The sequence below is a fragment of the Alosa sapidissima genome, chromosome 2, assembly GCF_018492685.1.
Source record: "Alosa sapidissima isolate fAloSap1 chromosome 2, fAloSap1.pri, whole genome shotgun sequence".
Classification (NCBI taxonomy): domain Eukaryota; kingdom Metazoa; phylum Chordata; class Actinopteri; order Clupeiformes; family Clupeidae; genus Alosa; species Alosa sapidissima.
In genome coordinates this window covers 18,629,222-18,641,071 of record NC_055958.1, presented here as the reverse complement: position 1 = coordinate 18,641,071, position 11,850 = coordinate 18,629,222, and the positions used below count along the sequence as shown (strand labels likewise).

Sequence of the window (11,850 nt, the reverse complement as noted above, 5' to 3'; positions counted from 1 at the left end):
CTATTCTCATGTAACTCTTTTGTAAATGGACTGAAGTTCGCTCTAAGTATCTACGTTTACCGATTATGCTAACCGTTAGCATCTCTATGGGATTTCTCATATACATTAGCCATAAGCTAACACATTAGTTTCTATTCTGTAACTTGGAATGCTAGCCTACATGATTGCTCTTAAACTGCTCTTGAACTTCAGCTTCAGACTTTCTCTTGGGAAACTGTTAGGCCTATTCATCTTCTCTAATGTAGCTGGCTAGACCATGTCATTGCCACACACACAAGTGGGGGCAGAATTGGAAATGTGTCATAGAGTGACAATGCATTGGTTGATTTGGTTAAAAAGTCACAGGTTATGATATTGGTTATTATTGTAATGATGCGATTCATAAATAATGAGCTGTAAAGTAACTCAGACTTTAACAAAAACAATGTTTTAAAGGATATCGACTAATTATCATTATCGTCAAAATCACAAAAAATATCTTTTATATTATAATATTTTTATATTTTATATTATAATATTATTTTTTGTCCATATCGCCCACCCCTAGTGTGTGCTTCACCTCACTGTGTGTTTCACTAATTCATGGATTGGGATAAATGCAGAGACCAAATTTCCCTCATGGGATCAAAAGAGTATATACAGAGACTTTCTAATGTGGAGACACGGCACTCAAAAAATACTCCATAGAAATGCATGGGGCTAGTTTGTCACGCCAATATGGCCGTTGTCTACACATATCCCACCCCTTCCTCGGCAAAACATCGACATGTGAATACATTGAGCCAATCATGTGGTGTGATGTGAATACATTGAGCCAATCATATGGTGTGTTGTGAAGACATCGTGCCAATCATGTGTTGTGATCTCGCCGCTGGAGCAAGATTGGTGTCGTGAAGCCTTGCGCACGCGCAGTTCGACCCAAAGACTGTGCCCGATGAGTGCCCATAAAACGTTGGTATATGGCCGCCGAGTGGAGGGACTTGCCTAAAAGGACTTTGGTATATATACTTTTGACACAGTTTGACACCATGCTTGACACCATGCCACTGTCGAATTGAGGACGCCAATAAAGTTATATTAAAATGTTGCGATCGTCATTTCCGTGAAGTGCACGGAGTTAGTGTTTGATATGAGACAATACTATTTTGTTAAAATTTGCGCACTCCGCTAGTAAGCACACAGTGCACATAGGGTACTACACGAAAGTGTACTCACGTAAGTACACCAATTGAGACAGACTCTTGTATGAACTCGTGGTCATAATGAAAACATTAATAAACGTTCTCTAAGTTGCCAGAATTGCACCCAAATCCTAACAATACATACAAAATGGGGAGTGCTTTACACAGTCAACCTACCCAATGCAAAGCATAACACTTCGAGTTCTGATCAGGTACGGCAACAATACAAGGACAAAACGCAGCAGAGCTGCAGTACCGTTTCTCCAAAGGGGGCTCCAAAACACCAATCTCAATAAAGTTGCTTAATTACGGCGAAAATCACATACAAACACTAAACTACATTTCTAACTCTGTTACACCCACCTCCCCTGAATTTCACCAAATTCGAGTAGCAACCAAATAGTACTTCCAAAGGCAAAAAGTACACTACTTTCAAACATTGGACAGAGGGTCACCAATTACAGGACAGCCAACCACAAAGGTATCCAATAAGCATGAAGTGGAAGAAGAGGTGCGCAAACTCTCACACAACCAACCACTGGCGGTAGGATGCCTTATACACCCCACAAGACCATAAAGCCATAAACCATAAATTCCATAAATTCTCCATAAAGCTAATCAGAAAAGCTTGGACCACATAACCATGTTACCAAACATGTGTATGACCTCAACTGCAGATAGCCTGCATAGACGGATGTGTGTGAAAAATATCTTGTCTTGACATAGTTTGAATCAGTCGGTCAACTGGCTTGAGAATGCGACCAAATCTAGACCTCACCTGTGTGGATGTACTAGGATTTTCAGACTGAGACATAAGCTACTGTGTCAACATTGTTCATGTCATTAGCTTTGTCTGTCTGTGTATATTACTAATCTGTATAGATATAGTATTATAATCTGTCTGTGTATATTACTATATTACTAATATATTAAGCTTAACCAACTTTATTGTAAGGGTCTTATGAGGAGTGGTTCATAATGGGATAGGCAAAAGCACAGTTTAATAACAAATAGATAAATAATAATATGTCATTAACTTTAATATTAACATATAGTTTGTAAATAAACATTTAACATTTAAATGATGTAATAACTGTTAATTAGTGCCAAAAAGACATTTAGTTAACTATTAACAAATATATATGCAATATTAGTTAATAGATTAGAACATTAAAGGGACACCAGGCAAGCCTGATGCTTTTTCTCTACGAAACTCCCCCTCTGAAGCTCTTTTCCTTTTCTTTGCATCTTCCGTAAAGGGTTTTCGCTGCTTCTTCACTGGCTCTGCCATTATACACACGTTTGCAACAATCACTAGCATTTCGTTAGCCTGACTCTGTGCTGTGGATGCAGGATGTAAACTGATCCTGCTTCGGTCGGCGGGTACGATACACTGAACTTGCAAGCGGGACATTCTTCCTACAGGCAGTAGGGGCGGGCGAGAGAGTCTTCATTCACCCTGTAATGAGTCATTTAACCATATGCCGACTTACGAAGATGAGTAATTAACACGAAAACGTTGCCTGGTGTCCCTTTAACATACAGATTTTATGCAAACAACTAATATTTAGTTAATGATGAAAAAACTATTAACTTGTGCCAAATAGAGATTTTAGTAACAATTAACAAATATTAACAAAGGGTTAGGTAATTACTAGTTTGCTATTTATTATGGCACCTTATTATGGAGTGTTACCCTTTTTTTCTGTCCAACACAGTCGGATTTCTCTGGCTGCCCTCTCATCTGGGAGGGGATTTGTCTGCACTAAGCATTTGCTGCTATTGTAAAGAGACACAAAAAGGCAACTTTATAGTGCATACCTCAAACAGTCTCTGGTCCGCATCATCAAAGGGCTTTCCATCCAGCCTGTTCAGCACCTGAGCAACACCTGCATCAAACATACCAGTCAGTAACAGATTAATGTAGGTTTGTGTGTATGTGTGTGTGTGTGTGTGTGTGTGTGTGTGTGTGTGTGTGGGTTTGTGTGTGTGTGTGTGTGAGAGAGAGAGAGAGGTGTACATGTGCATGTCATCCCCCCACCAATATCTCTCCCGAAGCTAGTGGTAAAGCTATGATCTAGGGTAGATAATTAAGCCTGACTTCACGGCGCCTTTACACACACACACACACACACACACGCACACACGCACACAAACACAATCCGCTGCTCTCCAAGCCCCAATTAGCTCCGAATCACACCCACACATTCATTAAAGTCATTGATAAAACAATGCGCAGGGCCGCTTGGCTGCGGCTGTGATGGTAGAGCCAGGGCTTCACTGACACCACTTTGTGCCTTAAATTACATATTCACAAAGGGCTGCTGCTGTTCCACACGCTCGCTTCCTCTTCTCTGCTCTTTCCATACGACATTCTCCTTTTAGACTCTTTTCTTTTTTTCTGAATGAATGGCGATGTGAGAGGGAGGTGTTAACTCCTGATGTGGTCCTTTTAATTCTTTTTTTTTTTAATCTGTGGTTTCGGGGTCGCGTCAGTGAGGGCACAGGAGCTTGGTCTTTACCCAGAAGTCTTTGTGCTTTCAAAGTCGAGTCCTCAGCACTGGCTGAGTGCCAGTCAGCACAGGCACACTGCCCCCCCCACCCCCACCCTTTGGTTTTATCTGCTAATTAAAAAATCAAGGACTTTGCTGATTAGGGTAATTGATAGTTGATAGAAAGTTCCTGTTTTATAGCCAGTACGAGGTTATGCTGGTGAGCAAATATTCAGAGTCGCTCCCGAGAGAACTCCCCATTGTTCCGAGTCTCTTTAGCGAGAGAGAAAATGAGCGAACAAGGAGCACGAAGAACGTCATTCGCTCAACAAAAAAAAGAAGAAAAAAACAGGGCAGCCTTGAACACCTAACCTTTGTGAATGTTCACTGAGGCTCGTTCAGAGCAGAACACCATGAGGTGGCCCTGCTGGGGGGACGCAGGCTGCAAGGATTTCTGCTCCCTCTATCCTCACGCACGGCCAGAGGGATAAGAGGGAGAGAGTGTGTCATTTTGTTATGTGTGTTTATGTTTGTGTATAAGAAAGTAAAGTGAGGGAGAGCATAAGAGAGTGATGGAGGGGGAGGGGATGTTGGAGCAATCCACAGCTTGTGTGGGTATGTATCAGTGTGTGGGAGGAATCTATCAGGGCCCAGAGTGAAAGCCATTTTGAGCACACAGCAGTGTGCTGTGAAAAGCACTGAGTGAAGGATTTTGGTTCATTCAGAAGGCTGAAGGGTATTACATACTCGCCACTCCCGACCGGTAGCGCAACAAGGGACGGATCATGGCTTGTGCCAAGTGTGCACAACAGGTGCCTTCAGCCAATGGGGGCCCTCGGATAAAAAAAAAAAATGCCGTCTGTTAATTTGCGGCACAACTGAATGGTGTTATGGAACCGCCGAAAAATAAACTAAATGTTTTCCTGATCAATAAATACTTCTTAATTCATAAAATATAGAGGCATAACATTAGGTGGAAGTGGTAGACTATGAGTGCATTCAATGTGTATGTGTCTTTGCGAAAGTGAAACTGACAAACTGAACCACTTTTTTTTCTACGTGGGTAGGTGAATGAAGTGGATTCCTGCAATGTTCATGAAAACAGCATAGCGATTGGATAGCCTAATAAATCGTGACTTGTTGTAGGCCTAACAGTAGTTTATATCGTAGCAAATAGCCTATGGCGATGCCGATGACAGATAGGCCTACATTTATTTTACTCATCTCGCTGGAGTGAGCGCATAATGTGGACTGTTGCGCAAAGAAATTAATTAGGGAGATGATCTGCATCTCCATTTACCAAACGCTATAGTTTTGCTAACATCTCCACTGTTAACGTGAAATGTCTCCATGCAAGGTAGTGTCAAGCAGCAGTGAAGTGAAAACCTTATCATGCAGGTAGCCAATGTTCACGTCACCTGAGTCAGACAGAAAACGGGCCCTGCTTGCTCTGTTAAAAGTTTGTATGCCCCTTCCAAACTGCGTTAAAAGGGTTTATTTAACAGCCAGAATGTCGAATTTTTCCCGGGGGAGACACCTCCGAAACCCCCGTAATATGATCAGCACCACCTCTCACAAAATACTATCAACGTCCCTGCTACCGGTCCGTCAGAAATATGACAACTGTTGTCCGGTCCGTTTAATGAAAAATGTTGATGTTAATGTACTACATTTTCATTGTGTGAAATTGTGCACTAGCCTGCACAGCGACAGCAAAGAGAGACGCGCTGGCTGCACGCGCACGTCACGTGCACGCGCGTCGCGGTCAGGGGGAGGGGGGGCCTTTTTTGATATTGTGCACAGGGGGCCATATTTGTTTAATCCGTCCCTGAGCGCGACAATGTGACGCCAAAATTGCGTCATTTCCTCTGTCGCACAAGAAATTTCAGCCTTGCGCAGGCAGGTCGTGCACAGGAGATTTTTTTTCACAAGCAGGATGAGCTTGAAGCCAAGATCAGGGAGCATGTGTGCCTCTATACAGACATCAACCACATTCAGGCATTTCAAATAGCCTAGCCCATAAATAAACATGATGTTTGAATAGTCAGTTTGAGAAGAGAGGGAAATTGACCTGGCTAGGTTACCAGCGAGAGTTCGTGATTTTTAAATAGTTTGCTGGATAGTTAATGATATGAATACCAGAGAGAGATGTAACACAGGGAATTAAGATGAAATAAATAGGACCCAGGGACATGCCAATAATCCAGCAAAAGGTAACAAAGATATTTATTTTCAACCAAAGGATATCTAAGACCTGAAAAAAATATCTTTCCACCTTAGGAAATTACACAAACTCATCTCTCAGCACCAACCAGCTAGCTAAAATTTACCTCGGGATGAATAAAGTATCTATCTATCTATCTAGCTGCACACACTTTGGAAACTAGATGGTAATGATGGTAGTTGTGAATAGGGTTGCAAAGGGGCAGAAAATTTCCGGTAAATTTCCGGAAACTTTCCGGAAACTTACCATGGGAAGTTAAGCTGGGGAATTTTGGAAATATTCCAAATTGGAAACTTTCATGGAATTAAAGGGAATAATAGGAATTTTACGGAAATTAACATGGCATTTTGGGTAATTCATACAAACTGTTTCATATACAAACATTAACATTTTGTTTCGTAATAAGCAATATGATTTGTATGTTCGGATTTTTGCTTAGCTTAGCATACAAAGCTAGCTAGCATGCTAGCGGGAATCCCATTCTCTGCCTATAGTTTACTAGTGTGCTAAACTAGCAACACTGAACTGCCCAAGATACACCACTCAACAACAAAATCTGATTGGTTGGAACATTTTTCCCCATGCATATGAACACACCATAGATTTCCTTTATGTCTAGCAGCCTATGCCGATTGCTGTGTGCATGTGATTGACATATGTGCAGGGTAGAAATTTGACTGAAATTGCATTAAATCAGGTTGTTTTAACTAATATTATGCTGCAAGATGGGGTTTTAGTTATAGACTAACTTGCCATATTAAAAATTCCCAGTTTATTCCCATTAATTCCCGTTTATTCCTGTTAATTCCCATGGAAAGTTTCTAACTTTGAAAATTCCCGGAATTTTGCAACCCTAGTTGTGAATAGCAGCAACCGAAGTCTGAAGTATCATCACAGAGGGTAGTTTTTACTACCCACACACTCAAAACACTGCATTGTATGTCCCTGTTGCCATTGGCTGTTGCGCAGCTGCTCTGAGGCAGTGGTGGCTGTGGTCCTGGTGGCCGCACTGATCAGTTTGCTCTCAAACAAAACTAATGACTTGGAGAGTCAGATCTCAGAGGGCCCCAGCCTAGCTGCTAGCACTGCTCTGTGCAATATCGAGCACCAACAAGCAGGCCTGTGATCAATGATTTATCATCGTGTAAGGCAAGCCAGGGTCCGCGGCCCGTGCTGTAACTGAGAATGATGCTGGACTGTAGTATGCGTGCCGCCCACAGAAAGAAAGGAGGCAGCCACATCACGTGTGCGCACGATTAAGCAAATTTGGGGTAAATCAAGACTCGAGACGGTCTCGTCTGCAAAAGCTGAACAGCCCGACAGACAGAGCGTCTCCATTCTCCCGATGTCAAATGCTCACTGGGCGAAAGGAATCCTGCAACTGCTCAGCTGTCTCTCAGTCAGTCATGGCACGTCAACCCCGCAAGTCGAGCATTTGTGCACTCATCAGAGGTGCATTGGGCTAAAGCTAACACTCCGACTAACAGCCACAGACTTACCAATTATTTGATGGTTGCTGTTCCATATTGGCACACAAAGAACGGAGCGAATGTGGAAGCCAGAGAATTGATCTGCCTGAATCAAAACACAAAGAAACCATATCAAGAGCCTATGTACAACTCAAGGCCTTTTCAGAGGCGACTGAACACATTCACTCTTATCTGTGTATGGATAACACAAAACAAAATCAAAACTCAATCTGAGAGAATAGGCCTGCTGCTCTGAATGGAACATCAAAACCATAACGATTTATATATAATTCATCATTGTGTCATAATTGAGATCAAAGGCATTATAATATTTATACATCAGTCACAATCTGATATCTGTGAGTGATCTGTTATCTGAACCAACACGATACCTCTGCATCAAAGCGGGGGTCCTGATAGGCGTCGCTGATGTTGACAGGGAGGCCAGTGGAGGCCACCAGCTCAGCGATGCTGTTGTTTATTAGCCAGTCGGAGTAGGAGGACTTCTCCATGCTGTCCTTGAAGCTGCAAAAGCAAAGGAGGGAGGGGGAGGGAGCAGAGGGGGGGGGGGGGAGATGCTGACGCTGCATGGCATTTTGTTTTACTACAAACAATATAACAGCGCTATCTGTTTGAATAGGCAAAACAAATGTGCCGTTTGAATCCTGCCTCTTCAGACTGGCAATGAATTAAAAAGACATTAAAATACAGCCAGATAGTCAGATAAACCGTTATGATGGAAATCAGTATTAAGACTGTGAGATCTTCAGTGAAGCCAAAGCTAAAGTCAATATTTATGCCAAGGCTACTATTCTTATTTCTAATTAAAAGGATATGTAACACAGGGATAGTGGTGAGCAAACCTTCCAAAAGACACAAATTGCATTGTAGGAGGAGTATACTATCATAACTGTGATCCACTGTTTGTTGCTGGTCAGTATCTCGCACTGGCAGTGTGTATGAGCAGCCTCAGGTAACAACCTGCACGCAGACCCCCTCCTGCTCCTGCGTCTCCTCCCTTGCTGATTATTTATATTTAATGAACATTTCATGCATTTTTATAAGGCTCCTCAGAGCCGTGTGGAGTAATGAGAAGTTAGCTGTGATTGTTGCCGCTCACCCACCCCCACCCCGCCGCCCCCGCCTCCCTCGTGAACGCCCACACTCTACAGCAGCAGCAGCAGTAGAGCGCCAGAGCGCCTCATGCCCCGCGTTTGTTTCGTTTGCGCGCGCTCGCCGTGTGCCTTGTAAAAAAAAAAGCCGAGCGGCGGAGAGGAATTCAGGCAACAGGTGAGGAGAGGAGCGCGGCAGGAAATGGAACGCCGAGAGAGCACCTACCAGAGGCAGCTGGACCCACACACACACACACACACACACACACAGCAACACACACAATAGCCACAGTGGAACAGGGAAGTTCCTGCCTATAATCTGTGTATAGTTGGCTGAGACCTGAGGCCCTATAGACCCATTAAATGTGCCAGAGCACCAGAGCAGTGGAGGCCACCTCCCCGCTGCTCCTCCTTCTCCTCCTCATGGAGGTGCAGCGGAGCTCTGGGAAGCCAGGCATCTTCCTTTCCATTTATCCATTTAATTAACCGCATGTAGGTCCCGCTGAAAAACAACCTGGCATGCTATCATGATGCTACCGTCATTCAACTCCAACGTAAAGCATGGTTGATTTCAGATGTAACATGTGACTTTGCATATTGAAACTTAATATCGGAAGACATAAAAGGAGAGAAGTGCGCTAAAACCTAATTGGAGCCATGTAGCTATGGACCTATCAATCCTGACAAGCCGAGAGCAAACACTTTTAGCCACCATATCATCATATTCAGAACTCCATAGATGGAGCTGTGATAGCAGTAACACTCTGTTCCTCCTGGCCTGAAATCAGTCTTAGTGTCGTCACTACCTGCTTCAGGGGGGGGGGGGAAGGAGCCCAGGAGCAAAAATAACACACAAACAGGAAGACTTCAAAGGATACTGTTTAATAGCCCTACATGGATAATGACCACTGAATCTCAATGAGAAGTTTCAAGTGTTTAGATAGAATCTCATTAGGTGACTGCATTTGCATCGCAATCGAAGTCTCCTCCACTTCAGAAGCCCTTGATATAAATAAGTGAATGCGGTGATAATAGAACGTGTTCTGGCAGAGTCTGGCTTCACACGTGCAACGTGACGATGGAGTGGCATCCTTATTAAAGTAAATAAATTCACTAAGTGACCTCTTGAGGATCCTTCTCAACTATCATTTCACCTTTTGGAAAATTAATTTCACGTGGCAACTAGATGAATGCTTGTAATCATATTATTATATCATGGACTGACAGCTTTCCTCAGCCTACATGAATAAGCTATGAGGTTTCAGTCTCAGCAATCATGCATGGCTGTAGCCCCTACCCAGACCACAGAAGGCTCACGACACATCATCTGAGCACTGTTTCCTGCCATCTTTCACCAAACTGTAACTCATCGCAGGTGCTCTCTCTCTCCGGTAACGGGTCACAGCACAGAACGATCGCGCCTCCTGACGTTTCGCTGATTACAGCATCATTCAGCCGTGATGCTTTTTTAATTACTCCTGCAGCGAGCCGGGGTTGGGCCTGCCTGTAGCGCCACTGCTGCTGGCCAGCATGATCATTCTCTCCTGCTTACCGTGTCATTTCTTGTTATCGTGAAACGGGGCACAACATGCCCGACGTGCGACCTGTTGCCTGATCCAACACAGCCGCAGAGGCACAAGCGGACACACGGGAGCCGTGGAGGATATGAGGCACCGAGGCACAGCTAGTGGCGTAGGGACGCAGATGTCACGGATGCATATCCGGTCCAGAAGGCCCGTTCCAAAGAACTGGCATAAGCAAAGCCGCACTTTTAGCTGTCATAGCAGGCAACTTGCGAAATTGTTTTTGACACAAGCACAAAACACAAATGCAACATTCTCTTCTCTAACAACTGCTAGAGTGCGACCAATTAGTGTCTCAGAAACTTTTTTGGCATACATTACCAAAGAGGGGAACTCTTTTTAGTTGGGATGTAAATGGCTCCTCCACATTAATGCTTAATAGAGAACTATAATGTCTACATTTAAATATGTATCAGAGAGGAGGCATCTAAAGTAGAACTAAATTGGTTTTAAAGCACATCTGACTGACTGGAGTGTCTGCACAGCCAAATCTGACAAGACTCCACTATGATTTAATATTGTGGAGAGATGGAGGCACATTAGTTTGCTTCAGGGAGCAGGCTCAGAAGTCCTTAAGGTAGACTCACCCAGGGCCTTTCTGTCTATCTGTATTTACTAGCATTGTGTTTGGAATGCCAGATGTTTGAAATGTTTGAGCTTTTTAACAGTAATTGTGGGGGCACTAATGAGAAATGTCAGGTGAAGCAGCAGCTCTTTTCTCATACCTCATCTCTGTGTCTGCGCTGCATTTGGGTGACAGTAGCTCAAACGACTTTGTGAACTTCACCACCTGCAGAGAGCAAGAACAGAGAGCAAGTCATACAAACAGTTGGAACTCTAAACACACACACACACACAATGAGGTACGGTGTTATAATTGAATGCTGTGCAATACTCCAGGTTTTACTGCTCTATCCATCATAGCATACACTGGAAGAGCTAATATGTGTGTGTGTGTGTGTGTGTGTGTGTGTGGGTGTGTGGGTGTGGGTGTGTGTGTGTGTGTGTGTGTGGGTGTGTGTGTGTGTGTGTGTGAAAGGTTCTGCTATAGGCTCTGTATAATGTGTATCCCATCACATTGGTTAGCTTTTAAACAATTTAGAAATAAATGCACATCATTTGTGCGGAAAGCTAAATCTAATTATTACTTAGACTTGATGGCAAACTCCAGCTCAAGCCCTGCACAATTTTGGAAAGCAGTAAACTCAAACAAAAACACAACCACTAATTCTCTGCCCACCCATATCAAATATGATGACTGTTTCATATCTAAACAGAATGAGATTACTTTTGCTTTTAATAGACATTGTTGAAGGTGGGCATTTATTTGATAAAGAGTTTAAAGGGACTCATCAGATAGTTGACAATTGTGTGCATTATACAAACCATGCTTCTAAGTTTACTTTTCAACCTTTCTCTCAAAATGAAGTGTTTGAGGCATTACAAGCTATTGACACTAGGAGTGCTACTGGATAAGATCATTTAGATCATTTTTTCCTTAAATTGTCTGCTCCTATTATCACAAAGCATATAGTGCATTTAATCTTTCCATTGTGATGGGCATATTTCCTAGTGCATGGAAACTAGCCCATGTGACACCTTTGCACAAAGGGGGTGATAGAGATGATTTAAATAATTACCGTCCAATCTCCAAATTACCCTGTATAATTACCCAGATTTTTGAATCATTGGTTAATAATAACCAACTCAAGTCATTTCTTTCATCAAAGTCATCAAATATTAAATCCACAACAATCTGGGTTTAAAACAAACCACAGCACTATCACAG

The 11,850-nt window shown here is 43.0% G+C and overlaps 1 protein-coding gene across 1 annotated transcript in view; it reads right to left on the bottom strand.

The window, feature by feature from the left end:
* pde11a (phosphodiesterase 11a) overlaps window positions 1-11,850 on the bottom strand; it is a 48,902-nt gene that overhangs the window by 24,026 nt on the left and 13,026 nt on the right. Inside the window, exons 5-8 of the mRNA XM_042084577.1 lie at window positions 10,787-10,851; window positions 7,759-7,891; window positions 7,397-7,472; window positions 3,003-3,070 (exon numbers count right to left, since the gene is read on the bottom strand). Of these exons, the coding sequence (XP_041940511.1) occupies window positions 3,003-3,070; window positions 7,397-7,472; window positions 7,759-7,891; window positions 10,787-10,851 (342 nt within the window). The remainder of the gene's footprint in view (window positions 1-3,002; window positions 3,071-7,396; window positions 7,473-7,758; window positions 7,892-10,786; window positions 10,852-11,850) is intronic.